We start from the raw sequence: 15,161 nt of genomic DNA, 5'->3' as shown, positions 1-15,161 counted from the left end.
TTGCTGACAGCTTTTTTATTATAGCCGAAAGGCAAATGCATTGATGGCTATATAGCCACGTCAACGTATTTGTACAAATTAAACAAAACGACTTCTTCTAAGGAGGCCCTAGACCTGCAATAGCATTGTGCTATACAATAAAAATATATTACGATAAAAATATTTTGGAATTAAAATTTTGGTCGCTATAAAAAAATAAAAAATATATCGGAATCTTCAATATTACATTATTACTGCAAACGTCAATTTTGGGCAATATTTAAATGGACGTTAAAATAATAACTCTGATGAGCGTTAAATAGCCATTCATAAAGTATATAATAACCCCAGCACTTCATCTCATACAAAACTACGCGCTAAAGAACCGCTCGACCGATTTTGTGAAAACTTCACGTAAATCATCTCCTAAATAGTCCGTTCTTGAGTTATAACGAATAGTGCCATTGATTTAAATTCAGTTTCATCATCATCATCATCAGCCTATAGCAGTCCACTGCTGGACAAATGATTCCAATTCAGTTTAATGTTTCAAATTCAAAAAACATGCCTCTTCATACAACATTTCTGGAGCAGTATTCCAAATTTAAAAAAACTCTAAACTTCTTCGCCACATTCTCTCCGTTTTTCAGCAAGAGCACCTTGGGCAGATGAGGTTTTTAATTCAGGCACGGATGATGTTGATTGGCCCCTTGGCATGATTGGCCCATTGGGCGACGTGACTGTCAATAGTAATGTTACGACAGGGTCAGCGGTTAACTAGTATGGCATAAGTTATTAAGCATATCGTGTGACCGGTCACCAGGTGTTCGAGATGAAGGTGCGGGAGAAGCGCGCCAAGCTGAAGGAGTCGGAGGCGGAGCTGGCGCGGCGGCACGAGGCCACGCGGCGCGCGCTGGAGGCGCAGGCGCGCGAGCTGGACGAGCGCCAGCGCGCGCTGCACGCCGAGCGCCTCGCCTGGGAGCGCGACACCGGCCTCTCGCTCGACGACCTGCGCCGCCGCTCGCTCGAGGCCAACTCCAAGGAGTACGTACTGCTTGTGTCTTATACCGCGCTACAGCTGCAGCAGTCGGAGGCGGAGCTGGCGCGGCGGCACGAGGCCACGCGGCGCGCGCTGGAGGCGCAGGCGCGCGAGCTGGACGAGCGCCAGCGCGCGCTGCACGCCGAGCGCCTCGCCTGGGAGCGCGACACCGGCCTCTCGCTCGACGACCTGCGCCGCCGCTCGCTCGAGGCCAACTCCAAGGAGTACGTACTGCTTGTGTCTTATACCGCGCTACAGCTGCAGCAGTCGGAGGCGGAGCTGGCGCGGCGGCACGAGGCCACGCGGCGCGCGCTGGAGGCGCAGGCGCGCGAGCTGGACGAGCGCCAGCGCGCGCTGCACGCCGAGCGCCTCGCCTGGGAGCGCGACACCGGCCTCTCGCTCGACGACCTGCGCCGCCGCTCGCTCGAGGCCAACTCCAAGGAGTACGTACTGCTTGTGTCTTATACCGCGCTACAGCTGCAGCAGTCGGAGGCGGAGCTGGCGCGGCGGCACGAGGCCACGCGGCGCGCGCTGGAGGCGCAGGCGCGCGAGCTGGACGAGCGCCAGCGCGCGCTGCACGCCGAGCGCCTCGCCTGGGAGCGCGACACCGGCCTCTCGCTCGACGACCTGCGCCGCCGCTCGCTCGAGGCCAACTCCAAGGAGTACGTACTGCTTGTGTCTTATACCGCGCTACAGCTGCAGCAGTCGGAGTCGGCGGTACCAAAACAGCTGGACGTTCCAGCTGTCGTACGTCTTCGTCATCGTATTATGCAATTTTCACCAATAGATTGCTTGGCACGGTCGCTCCTTGGCTGGGTGTACTAAGGAGTATTGGGTTTTCCAGATACTAGGTTGAGGAGGTCAGCCCAGTTATTCTGCAAGCCAACCCCAACATTGTTGGGAAATGGCTAAACATATAAGATAAATTGGTTCGTAAGGAAAAACTAGTTCTATGAAACAGTGACTAAAATTACAAATATTCCTATGTTGATAAGAATGGTAAAGACGGGTGGTGCGCACAACCTATTACCGATATCATCACAATCTACCAATTGTCCCTTTCGTTTTACTCCTTTTGTTTCCCTTCTGGTTTTGAAGGGTTAATATGTACATATTTCTCAATGAAGTTTTACTATGTTTGATTCAACGTTACTTTTCTGTACGGTACCCATTAGTAGACGGAAGAGTATGCTTATTGGTATTTAGACTATCACAAAAAGGAATTTAGGTATGTGGTTTCTTTAGGTGTGTATGTGTTAACACATTATTTTTATGTTCCAGGACTGTCGACGGCAAGGATAAGAAGGATAAGAAAAAGAAAGGTTTGTTTTAAACTCGCCCATAGTCTCGTTGGCCTCGCACCCACCGTTACTTGCGCGTGACTAACCTCGCGGCGACCGGCGCCACATCATCGATCGACAGTCGGATCCTCGGTCGCACACTGCATACATTTTGGAGGTCCGAGTACAAATTATACAAGTTTGATTCCTAATGTCGCGTTTTAAATTTAAAAATAACGAAATATGCCTTGGCGTCTAGCCTCTTTATTCGTTAATACCGAATTACCCGAATAAATTCGATCGATGATTGTTACTATTAGTGCATAACTATGCTAAATGAGATTTCATTTTCTGACCGCATCCTTACTGCGGCCTCTTGTTTGATAACAAAACATACTCGACGAAATTATTTTTAATGTCTATGATATCTGTGACTTTTCGAACATAATACTATTTAAATACTATACGTATTTTAACTCTATTCGCGTTGTAAAATAGATACTTAAAACCTTCTGATTGCTAGAATTGACAAACCTTAGTTTATTGGGACTGTACATATCGAGATTAAATTGTTGAAACAGAACTCGTGATTGTCTTTGTATTTCAAATCTGAAAATCAGCTTTGAGTAGCGAGATTTGTTACATAATAAGTTTTTAATTTTCAACCTAACTGGGTTATATTATAGTGCCATTTTCAGTGTTGTGACGAGTAACTTTGCTGTCGTAAACACAATAATTGTTATTGAAATTGCTTTTGTCTTCTGTCCAGCAATGTGTGTTCACAATAAGTATTTGTCTCACTAATTACTGTACTTCAAACTTTTGTATGTTCAGGTCTTCTTAACTAAATAACTTGTTTGGTGACTCTTCTGTTTCTATTTGAACAACGGTACACGTATGCCTTTTTACTTGTAATGAAATAGATTCAGCATATTATTAACCTTATAAAAGTTTTAATCACTCAAATTCAACAATAAATAATTAAGTAAAAGGGTGTGCCACTGAACCTCACTTGAAAATGTTTTGATGTATGCCAAAAATATTGTAATTGAGTATATTCTTGTAATTTTACGTCACGTATTGAGATTTTTTACGTCATTTGCAGATTGGTCTTTTAAGAGTGTCGCAACTGGAATAGTAATATAATAAGGACCATAGTCCGCACACGGCGCACTTAACTAATTAGTAACTTATAGTTGTATGGACTTAGCATAATGAAACAACGATTATCGAAGACTACACGATGTAATAACATATAACTGATATTGCGTTGAGGAACTTAATACAAAATTCTACCACAAGTCTACATTGTATGAGATTACTTTTGTATGTATTTTATTTATAAGACTTTTCCATGACAAAGCATTTATTATGATAAGTGAGGCCTAATTTTATACTTCTTGTGTTTCCAAAATATTTTGTAATACATATTTTATATAATTATTTATTACTTTTGGGGTTTGAAACTGTTTTAGCTGCCTGCAGCATTCGACGTAGCACAAACAATATTACAGCTTATGAGTAGACATTTACGTCCAGAAAGATGCCAAATAGCTTAATATTATATTAACGGTATACTTTGATCGAAGACAGATGTCTCATGATTTATTGTATTTATTATATTATGATATGTTCATAAACACTAGATAGACAAACTTAATCCGGAAAGTGAAAGATTCAGCTCAATACTTGGATGAAATTAAGCATAGGCACTAAATCTATATCTTTACTGATAAATATAGCATAATAAAATTTCAATATAATAATATTGGAGATATACTTATGTTAACGCTTTTATTTTCTGTTATATTTATAAGTAGAGAGAGAATACTGTAGCTATTTGAAAAATTCGCATTAGGTAAAACACCATTCTAAATTTTAAAGCGAATTAGATAAGAAATATTTTTTACTTCTATATCATTACAGTGTAATACGATTTCGGCTTAATTGGTGCATTCCACCTGCCGGAGGTTTGATTCGCACGGCGTTTGTTATAACTATACAAAGTTATATTGTGCTTAGTGATATTAAAATATGCTCATAGTTCAGTTGTGAAATAGAATCTAGCTCTAGCTAGTTGTTAGCGTTTCTTTATAGTAACGGATAAGGGAATGATGTAAGGATCTCTCACCAACAACAAATATTGACGAACTCATCGAGCAGTCTACAATTATATACAAATCTATTCATACTTTTGTCAACTCTGCTATTAATCTTTGATCGACTTTAATACATGCTATAAAGTTACTGTTGTTTTAATATCTTCTTAAGACTCATAATACACATGAATATACCGCTTATCGTTAGCGATCTTATTTTAGGTTATGTAAATATTTTGTTTAGTCATTACTATCTTACGAGCAAAATATATATTATCCGGTTATGTTACAAAATGACACGTTATTTATGAGACATGCATAATCTTTATTTAATCAGCATGCAATTTTTGAATACATTTGTATTATTTCCTCCACTACAGTATTGACTTCCGCGTTAAATTTAGTACTTTAGGTAATAAGATTATGCTTAATTTTGTATTTTGTGTAGGGTTACGGCCCACTACCATACAGATCATTTGCTTAGTCATTACGATGGACTTGTGATGTGTTGGGAGAGGAAGGAAGTTCAGACGATGTAATATATTGTACCTTTGAATAAATATAAATAAATACGTAATATATAGGAGTAGATCGTTTTATTTTATATTTGGATACCAATGAAGTGAAAGTCAATTAGGAGCGAGATGTAATGAAAGTCACAGATCCTTGTATGAATCCTCATTTATTTGGTGATGTAATAGATCACGTACACAGTGTTATTACATTCGTCGACCACATCAAAATACAATCCATAAATTCACGAACAACCTCAAAATATTCTGTTATGTAAACAACGTTACTACATCTAGATATATTATTAAATATCTTTGGCAGCACTATGGAAAATATATTTCTACTTAGGGCCGATTTTTCAATCATCAGATAAAATGCCTAATAACTATTCTAAGGAATAACGTTATTGGACTGTTTATACAGACGAATAGATGCTCGTCGATTTTTCATTAGTAATTTATTGCATGAATAACGTTTTGATCCAATATTTCAACTCTAGCATTTTTAGCTTTTGAGAAGTGAAACAAATATATCGCTAAGCAATGCATTAGACAGAGACAGACTTTTTTCTATCCTGTCAAATTATCCGTCTATAATTTTTAGGTTAAAAATAGCCAGTTCAGTTTGAGTTGTTTTTGATTTTGTGAAAAACATAAAGTAAAATAATGGAAAACAAAAAACGAGAGCGCTCAGCCAATTTTGATTCTGCTGAAATTCAGCTCCTAATTAATTTAGTGGCAAAATTTAAAAATATTGTTGAAAATAAAAAAACTGATGCCGTTACTAATAAGGATAAGGAGGCAGCCTGGAGGCAAATAGAAGAGAATTTTAACTCCTGTGGAGTGTCCACAAATGCCCGATCGTGGAAGACCCTCAAATTGAAATACGAGGGTATAAAAAAAAACACAAAAAAGAAATCTTCTCTGCAAAGGCAAGAGATGTACAAAACTGGAGGAGGGCCTTCAAAAGCTCCAGAATTCAGTGAAATCGATGAAAAGGTGCTTAGCATCTGCTCGAACATAACAGGACTTGAGCCACGTCACGACAGTGACACTATTTCAAGTAAGTATTGGCATGTTTTTGGTTACCAGTTACTATTTAAAGTGCAAAAGCTCACATGTAATAATATTTTTCAGAATCTACTCCTCTGGAAGAAGTTGAAGATAGTAATATTATTTTTGAAATAGAAGAAATACCAGAAAATTCATTCCAACCCCATCCAGTAGTTGATTTGGCCATCGGGGAAATTGTTGAGGACAATCAAAAAGGTATATGTCTATAAAAGTCAGATGTTCTTAAATTCAGTTATTTTATTTTAAGGAGCATTCTATGAGGCCATAATTTATAATTTATGCTTGCAGGCAGGTTGTAAGATTATAGTAGGGTACTACAGATTGTGTTTTGATATCTAATAATAAACCAAACAAATGAAACATGTTTGGCCTTACTACAAAAACTTAAACACCTGATTTACACCTGTCTAAAAAAATTGTGGCTGCAAAATGAACCATATGTCAACGTCATAATTTGACATTTTTTTAGACAAGGCTTAAACTGACGTTTAAAAGTTTTTGTGGTAAGACGGGTTATGTTTAATTAGCCCATAAGCCCATACTAAATGTAGGTATACTTTCATGTAATGTATTGTATGTAATTGTTGTTGTATTACTTTCAGAAAATAATTGGGACAAATGGCACCCAAAGGCTTTAAAATCAAGGGTGTCCAATGTATTAAAACCAAATGTCTCCAAAGCTAGTGTCACCGCCAAACTAGACAAATTAAGCGAAGCTCGACTGGAGCTAGTACAGCTCCAAATGAAGACTGCCAAACTTGAGCACCAGTTTATGGAGGAGGAGCATAAACTGAAAATGTTGCATTTAGCTAATGATGAGAGAAGAAAAGAAGAATTACACTCATTACAATTAAAACAAAATGGGTGTAATTGTGGAGCAGTTCCAAATACCATGACTTAGATTTTTGTTCATTATTTTGAAAAATAAAAACTTGACTTTAATAAAATACCAATGTTTTTATTATGTAACATTAATTGAAAAAGAAATTGCACATATGATAAACATAAATTTCTATTGAATGAATATAAAGATTATATGTAGTAAAACTGTTGAAAAATTGAGCTTGGCTGCCCTAGATTATTCAGTAGGTAAGGCATGAAAATAATTTATTAAGATTAAGTTCCTAGTATGGCACCTTTCATCACCAGTAAAATCGGCTATAGCGGGTGGAAATATAGGCTGTGGTGGAATATGCAATTCTGGGTCCACTGGAGGTTCCTCCTCATTTTTTGATCTTGCCAAGTTGTGTAGTACAGCACAGGCTACAATCACATCTTGTGCAAGCGGCAGCCTACACCTTAATCCTATACTTAGGACTGGAAACCGTCTTTTCCAAACTCCAAAGCACCTTTCAATAACATTCCGTGTTCGAATTTGTGATTCATTATATAAAGTCTTAGTTGGTGTGTCTGGATTTTGAAAAGGAGTGAGTAGGTAATTAGTTAGTTCATAACCACTATCTCCAAGTATAATTCCATTGCCAAATTCACCATTCTCAAAGTGGTATTTCACATGTGAATTGGCAAATATCATGCAATCATGGGTAGAGCCAGGCCAACGTGCAACTATATCTTGAAACATCAAGTCTGCTGAACACATTGCTTGAACATTAAACGAAAAGAATCCTTTTCTATTCCTGAATTCTTCTGCAGTGTTACCACCAGGCGACTGAATCCTAATATGGGTGCCATCTATAGCCGATACTACTCTAGGGAATCTGGCTATTTTATAAAATTCTAGTTGAGTGCTTCTGATGTCTTCGTCACTTCTTGGCAAGTTTATGAATATTGTTCTTAAAGATGCTATAGCTTCAGTAACTTTTTTAATAATACGGCACATAGTGGAACTATGAATACCACCAAAATCACCAACAGTTATGTAAAAACTTCCAGTGGCATAAAATCGCAGTGCAATTAATAACTGCAACATGGGTGAAATACACTGATTTCTGAAACAAATAAAAGCCCTTATTTTAACTGATATTGTAAGTACATACATAGGTAAGCACTATCTTACATCACGGAAAGTGCGATATAACAGCTTACCGCTTACGTACCTTTCTGTTTGGTGCTTGATTTTATTTTCAATTAGGGAAAGTAAATATTGCACCGACTCTTTCCGAAGTCTGAATCTGCGATGAAATTCTTTTGAATCCCAAATCCTAAAGTGATCAGGCCTTGGGCGGATTATTCTTTCTTTTCTTTCGGGTGGATTTATATATTCATTTATTATAGTCTCTTCTTCGATAGCCAAGTCATCAATATTATCGAAAATATCCATAATAAATTGTTAATAGCGCAAGAAATAACTTTCAGGCCTTGGGCGGATTATTCTTTCTTTTCTTTCGGGTGGATTTATATATTCATTTATTAAAGTCTCTTCTTCGATAGCCAAGTCATCAATATTATCGAAAATATCCATAATAAATTGATAAATTGTTAATAGCGCAAGAAATAACTTCAAACTAAAACGTCATCTGCGTCAAATTATCAATCGAATAGTACTTACCTGGCGGTCAAGGCGGCAAATAAATTAATTCCTCAGATAAGGATTTATTCGTCCAATAGGTCTTACTCGACCATTGAAAAATTCATCAACTTCGCTATCTCTCGAATATACCCTATCTGTTTGTTTATCTGACAATTGAAAAATCGGCCCTTATAATAATGAAAATGCAACTTCAAATATATTATAACAATCACAACAGTTTATCGACAATACAATCTTTATACACAAAGTAACATTAAATTGATTTTAAAATATTTGACGATACGTGAATTAACTAAGACATTTCCACTGAATTTAATTCTATCAAAATTACTTTATTTACATTATCTATTCATTTATCGGGGTTTTACTCCTTCAGGGTAATCAATTTACACATTACATGACAAGAGAATAATAGAAAATATATGTATTATACTTAGGTACATTGCACATCATTTCATGTGTGATATTAAGTGTCTGATCCATTATTCATTAAATTATGATTTGTTTATTTCTCTGCAGATTATTGCTTACGCGCGGTACATACGCGCTAAGGAAATAGGCATTCAACTTTCGGAAGCTCAGTTTTTTTATTAGATTATATTTTTTTTAAACAATGGAAATTAAGCCACTTCTTTAAATGTACCAACGTTATTTGAAGTGCAAACAATATTACATAACTTGTCCTTATATCTAAATTGTCTCCTTGCTTTAGATTGCTCAGCGTCGAGGTAGGTCAACAGTTATCAGGCCATTCATTCACTAACTATTCGCTATTGAAATCAATGTCTTGCTAAGTGATAATTTGCATTTAGGCAATTTCAAATTCAGCATGAACTAAACTTACTGTTAGTTAAATAGAAGAATCTCGTGCTATGGTCTCCTCGATCGAGGTCCCAAACTATATACCTTTTCTATATAATATCTAAACTATAATTATATAATTATTTAGTATTTATGGTTACTATCTTGGTGTTCTTTCGTGTTACTAAATTTAATTACTATAAAACGCTGAAATTATAGGACGTTGTACTAAATCTCGATAAGTATCTTGTAATATCACAAATCACTGTATCGCTAAACTCTACTTATACACTAACCGATAAATTATGATATCGATAATGTGATGACCGTTAATTATTGTGTAATTCACTATTATTTTATGATAAATTATATGATTCGATAACGTGGAATATTTCTGTAACGGTGCTAATTCGCTAAACGCTAAGTCTAAGCGAGGAGGCACAATGGCACAGCTATTGTATTCACGACCTACAATATACGTATGTACTCCAATGATACTATGATTAGTAAATGATACCATGTATTCGTTAACTTTATACCATGATATGACCGTGAAAGCAGTGACTGTCAATTAGTTGTGTGGCGGAGCGCTTATCAATATTAATCTTGCTCGGTATGGACCAACTCTTTGTAATTTGATTTTTTAATGTTGTTAATATATTGTACAAAGTATATCTTATTATGACTGACTATACAAAAAAGTATAGTCTTATTTGCTTGCATTTAGCAGTTAAACATAACGGCCAGCTGTAAGTACTTTACTTACTCCAACACTTGCCTAGAGCATTCGCAATCATTATTTATTTTTCTATAAAATCAATATGATGGCATTTTAATCATTTCATAGCCCACGAATCGATAGACATGTCACTCCACTATAATTAGTGAAAATCCTTAATAAACTTAATTGTTATTAACAGTCAAAGCAGTTACGCTAAACTTTGTTCTAACTTTACGTGGCCACAAGTTCGATTCACAACTCTTCTTTATAAAGCTTAATCAAGCTCTTTACATTAGTTATAATATTGTGGGTAACTAATCTAATCATCTCGTTTTACAATTGAAACTGACTTATAAGTAATTATTAGAATTCTAGATTAATACATTAGGTACTATGAAGTAGGTAACTAAGAAGGCAATAAACAAGATTAAAGATTAGTTAAAGTAGTCAGTATCGTATTAGATAACAATTTCGTAAGATATAACTAGAGGTAATACGAAAGCCAACATCGTTCACGTAGTTTAGAAGAGTAAATGCTAAAAGTATGTGAGACAAGCGAAGTGTTATATAGACCGATGTTAGGTGAGTTCGAGCACAGAAGACAGGCACCGTTGTACCGGCGAGACACAGAGTGAGTCACACTGTCGTAGCGGTGGCGAAGCGGCGCACTACTAGTTACAGTCAACTACGAGTGAAACTTGCAGCTGGCTTAGACAACTACTTACATACGTAATATCGTGTCGATCATTTACACGTATATTAAGTGACAGTAGACCTGTTCTCCCAGGAGTGCATATAATAGCGTACTACATACCTTGTACTGGCGTCATTAGGTAAGGGACATTGTATAATGCTAGTTTGAAACCTTGCAAAACTGCACCAATTTATTTAGATCCTATCGTTTCATTCGGCATCCTTATCTAGCGTAATTATGCTTGTTTTATGCGAAAACTTTCTTTATCTAGATAATTATACTTAGGTAAACTACTCAACTGTTTCTTAGAGTTAGGCACGCTCATTTTTCTATGATTATTGATAAAGCTCTTAAAGACTAAATAACGACTTTGTCGTTCGTCTGTAGGCAGTTGAAAATATAACCTACAAACTGATATGTTAATTATTGCCGAAACATACAGTCGATGAGCGGTGTTGCAGAGAAGCCGGGCGATGCGCGACTACATGCAATGCCAGCCGTATACACATCGCAGCATGCACGAGCGGTTGCGGAACGAGTGCCCGCGTTCTGCGCCGGCGCCACTGGCCGACGGTCTATATAACACTGCGTTTCTGGGCGACGGGGGGGTTGCTGGGGCAACCACCAGAGTCAATTTCCCTCATCTTAACATTAAACATCCTCCCGTCGGAAAGATGACGTACGACATCCATTAACCACGGTACACACATGCAACACACATCTATTTGTTCCGTTTCACAATCATGCAATGTATACAGCCGCACGCGCAGCTTGCACAAGTTTAATGTCAATATGACCATTTTCTAATGTATGTACACGAACTCGTTGAAGGAGAAATGACTAAGAATGCGATAACATCGAATGCAAGAGTAACACTGTGTAGTTCTGAAGTAGGTATAATGTAGTAAAGTACTTAGCATGTTCTGAAAGTAAAGTCGCCGCCGATGCCAAATGAAAGTGAGGAAGCGGTCGTGCATAACGCAAAACAAAGTGCAACAGGACCACGGAGAGTGCAGTAGGGTGCGCAGAGAAGGTAGCTTAGGTGTAAACAATAGTAAAGGACATATATTACATAATAGATAAAGTTAGTAAGTAGGATTAGAAATACTTATTGTAACAGGCTTAGAGAGGGAAACTTAAAAAAATAGGCTTCTCTGTGTTGTTTACGTATTAAATGTAACAATGTGTAACATTATGAAAGTGTAACAAGTATTATATTTATTGTACGATTTCACTCTTCTTAATTATTGATCACAAATTGTTCTATTCGAGGCAATATTTATAATATGATTTCAAATGTCTGTTTATGCCATTTCTACTCTATTATTAAGTTAGCGCTGAAAGCTACATTTGAGAATATCATGTAAAGTATTGTGGTGTTAACATTGAAGGCCCTGATAATAGTAACAAAGTATCATTTTAATATTATATTATTACTTTAGATCCACAGCCAAATGCGTTGCGTCCGCACGCTTGCGATCTAGCGTTAAGAGTAAAAATACTAAGAGTTGAGTTGAAAAGACGCTTTGTGTGTCGCAAGTGCTCTGCAGAAACTTACTTTGTATATCGTACTGTCCATCTTACTGTAAACTAATTTGCTGCAAACGATTCAATAACCGCCGTACTTTAAATGCGAGTTACAATCATTTGCTAGCAAGCGTCGGAGTGCGAGTACCACACGCAGTGAAACCTAACTGCGTTATATTAGGCATTGTGTCACAGTTAGGCATGATTGCATGTGGGCCCCAGTACCGGTACTGCGCTACATATTCATAAAGCGGTGCGAAATGCCGTTCGTTGTGTAAACGCCTCATTCTATATCATCATTCTTTTTTCCTTTCACTCCAGATACTCCTACTATAACATGCATTGATTCACCAATTACAGTACAACCTTACCCACTTACGCTAACATTTTAGTTATAAAAATCTGTTAACTGAATGTCTATCCAATCACTTATTAAATCATAAGTATCCTAAATGTCCCACCCATCCAATAATTAAAGGCATTTTAGCACAGATTTATGTATAGACGCAGTGTCGGTTCTTCCGACTTCAGGCGACGAGTAGTTTCAAGACGTTTAAGTCTTTAAAACAAGAGGAAGCTGACCCTGGTCCGGCGCGCGTCGCCCTTGCCGCGCCGGCCCATGCCGTACTGTCACATGGCCGTGTCGGAGCTACTCCCCCCCGGCTTGGCGTCGCCCGTGGCGCCGCCGCCCGCGTCCTCGTCCCGCGCCGCGCCGCGCCCGCCGCCGCTCGCGCCGCCCGCCGTCAGCCCCGTGAAGTCCAGGTTGTACTGTATGCCATACCAACACAAGTTACACTTATGCAACACAATACTCACTACGGAAGCCACTAAAAAGAAAAATTTCCAGCAAGGAAAATTTTCCCTTTTACCGTGACGAGGACAGTTCCTACCATTTTGAAGGTGCTTTTAGATTAATCTCAGATTTCCACTTTAATTATGTTTAAAATCATTCTGGAGGTGGCATTTTGAATAACACACAAATCTAAAGATATACACAATTCTCAAAATGACAAGAAACACCATGCTCGCGAACCAATTTCTGGTTAATACTCAATAATACAACACATAGTTGAAATAATCCAAGAATAAATTAAAATCATATCTTTTATGTAAGTGTAAATAAATCTCCAAAAATATAATTTGAAAACAAGTGTCTTGGGTTAAATTGACTTTAGATTAATTGTAGAAAAATACTTAGATAAAAGAGAAAAAAGAAAGTTATTCATTTAAGTTTATATTCCATGAATAAACATTTAATTAAAATATTTTAAATACCACACCGATACTAAACTAAAGTTATCAATCGCAACATCACACCAACAACATTGATATTAGCTATGGGTTACACCAAACAATGCTACACTAAATCCACGATATTAGTAAGTTGTCAGTTTGTTAATGAATTGCGTTAGATACAAACTGAACTTTAAAACAAATCACAAAATCTGTATCCACAAATACCTACTTCAACCATTCAGTACACTATTTTCACTCTTATACGTGGATGCTTTTTGTAAATTTGGCTTCCAATGCATAGGAACTCTCTCAGGCATACATAGGGAATACTGAAAATAAATGTAACAAAATAACACAAACAATATAAATGAGGTATGGAAAAAGCAAAAATAATAACAAGATAATAGGAACAGAAGTCGAAATACACGAGGTATAGTCGAGACAGTTCATAATAGACATCGGTGATAATATCCTACGATGTGTAATTTAGCTGTCCTCGTATAATACATGTCCTGGTTGGCAGATTATTTTGTGTGTACAAGAAAGATGTTGATTAGCATACGTATTCGTAAAGGAATTGCATTATGGACATGCTCGGGAAACTACGTATACAAAAGTACGCATATAGAACGGTGAATATGATGTGTTAGCGGGTGCAAGGTAGAGACAGACCGAGTCGTCCCTCGTCTGTGCTGACGTTTTGTTTATCGCTTTGTCCAGAGGAATAAGACCCTGGAGGGGACGGAACCACCCGGTGCATGGAGAAGGAAAAACAGATATAACTAAATAAATATAATTAAAATTAATAAACCGTAAAAAATAGTGGGAGTCGTCACAATTTGAACTGCTCTATTACTAAGTAAAACTATGTTCTAAATAACTAATGAGATTGATTCTTGATGTCTTCTTAACTAGTTTTAAAATATCAGTCGATTATATTATTTTTTCTTTATATTTAATTATATCAAGAATAAATCTCTTTACTTTAATCACACTGTTTCACCGTTTTCCCGAAACTCTAACAATCACGAATTAAATATAATCTTTAAAGTACTTAACAGGTGCAACACTCTGGTGCCTTTTAACCACTCCCACACGGGCCTCCCACGGCAAAGGTACCTAAGGAACATTATGTTCCAATGCACTAAAATCTTTACAATTCCTAGAAAAGTTACTAAACTGTCAAAATGTGCGATGTGTTGCTCGAAAAAGAAATCGGAAAATATAATTGAATAGTCAAATAAGTGTATGGAATGAGCGGTCACCTTGTTCGCGCAATCGAAACATGTAGTTACGACTTTACTAATAACGTTCATAAGATGTTTGGTCTCCTGTATAACGTTGTCTACTTTGCTGAAGGTGGCTGCGCGCCCAACCGTCGGCTCTTTCACCGTGAATTGTAGCTGTTGCACATACGTTGGGACCTTATCAAGATGCTCAAGAAGTTCTTTTTTTGTTGCTCCCGCGGGTACCTTAAAATATATTTTATATGACAGATACATACATATAGCAGTGAACTATATTAAGTCTTCATGCGTAATACGTTTACCTGATAAGAAAACTGTCGGACAATTTTATAAAGTCTATTGGCTTCCTCAGCGAAATACTCCGCTTGTGTGAAGAGGTCTTGAGTAGTGTTTAGACGGCCTTCACCTTTTGTGAATTGGTACATAGCGAAGGCCATGGAAGACATATTTTTTGCCCTGTA

The 15,161-nt window shown here is 37.4% G+C and overlaps 4 protein-coding genes across 11 annotated transcripts in view; 2 read left to right on the top strand and 2 right to left on the bottom strand.

The window, feature by feature from the left end:
• Window positions 1-4,983, top strand: part of LOC124645699 (septin-7) — a 32,577-nt gene extending 27,594 nt beyond the window's left edge. For all 7 annotated transcript variants that reach the window (XM_047185600.1, XM_047185592.1, XM_047185583.1 and 4 more), the window contains 2 exons: window positions 803-1,023; window positions 2,300-4,983. In XM_047185600.1, coding sequence (XP_047041556.1) covers window positions 803-1,023; window positions 2,300-2,351 — 273 coding nt within the window. In that variant the 3' untranslated portion in view covers window positions 2,352-4,983. The remainder of the gene's footprint in view (window positions 1-802; window positions 1,024-2,299) is intronic.
• A 95-nt stretch (window positions 4,984-5,078) lies between these two features.
• LOC124645740 lies at window positions 5,079-6,930 on the top strand. The gene is made up of 3 exons (XM_047185618.1): window positions 5,079-5,972; window positions 6,047-6,178; window positions 6,586-6,930. The coding sequence occupies exons 1-3, from the start codon at window positions 5,576-5,578 to the stop codon at window positions 6,882-6,884; spliced, it is 828 nt and encodes a 275-aa protein (XP_047041574.1). The 5' UTR covers window positions 5,079-5,575; the 3' UTR covers window positions 6,885-6,930.
• LOC124645736 (putative nuclease HARBI1) lies at window positions 6,921-12,806 on the bottom strand. Its single transcript, XM_047185612.1, has 2 exons — window positions 8,041-12,806; window positions 6,921-7,932 (listed from the first exon to the last, which is right to left on the bottom strand). Exons 1-2 carry the CDS (start codon window positions 8,262-8,264, stop codon window positions 7,062-7,064), a joined length of 1,095 nt encoding a protein of 364 aa, XP_047041568.1. The 5' UTR covers window positions 8,265-12,806; the 3' UTR covers window positions 6,921-7,061.
• Window positions 12,555-15,161, bottom strand: part of LOC124645685 (alpha-catulin) — a 70,447-nt gene continuing 67,840 nt past the window's right edge. Inside the window, exons 11-14 of one of the 2 annotated variants that reach the window (XM_047185544.1) lie at window positions 15,003-15,156; window positions 14,719-14,925; window positions 13,683-13,782; window positions 12,555-12,985 (exon numbers count right to left, since the gene is read on the bottom strand). In XM_047185544.1, coding sequence (XP_047041500.1) covers window positions 13,684-13,782; window positions 14,719-14,925; window positions 15,003-15,156 — 460 coding nt within the window. In that variant the 3' untranslated portion in view covers window positions 12,555-12,985; window position 13,683. The remainder of the gene's footprint in view (window positions 12,986-13,682; window positions 13,783-14,718; window positions 14,926-15,002; window positions 15,157-15,161) is intronic. The other variant, XM_047185537.1, reaches the window with a different exon arrangement.

The sequence above is a fragment of the Helicoverpa zea genome, chromosome 1, assembly GCF_022581195.2.
Source record: "Helicoverpa zea isolate HzStark_Cry1AcR chromosome 1, ilHelZeax1.1, whole genome shotgun sequence".
In the NCBI taxonomy this organism is placed as follows: domain Eukaryota; kingdom Metazoa; phylum Arthropoda; class Insecta; order Lepidoptera; family Noctuidae; genus Helicoverpa; species Helicoverpa zea.
The sequence above is the reverse complement of the archived record's forward strand: the minus strand, read 5'-3'. Positions and strand labels throughout refer to the sequence as shown.

Excerpts from the sequence above, each read along its gene's own strand:
- LOC124645740 (XM_047185618.1), top strand. The coding sequence starts at position 5,576 with ATGGAAAACAAAAAACGAGAGCGCTCAGCCAATTTTGATTCTGCTGAA. Across the intron at positions 5,973-6,046 it reads CGACAGTGACACTATTTCAA|AATCTACTCCTCTGGAAGAA; the intron begins GTAAGTATTGGC and ends AATATTTTTCAG. Across the intron at positions 6,179-6,585 it reads TGTTGAGGACAATCAAAAAG|AAAATAATTGGGACAAATGG; the intron begins GTATATGTCTAT and ends TATTACTTTCAG.
- LOC124645736 (XM_047185612.1), bottom strand. The coding sequence starts at position 8,264 with ATGGATATTTTCGATAATATTGATGACTTGGCTATCGAAGAAGAGACT. Across the intron at positions 7,933-8,040 it reads ATCAAGCACCAAACAGAAAG|AAATCAGTGTATTTCACCCA; the intron begins GTACGTAAGCGG and ends TATTTGTTTCAG.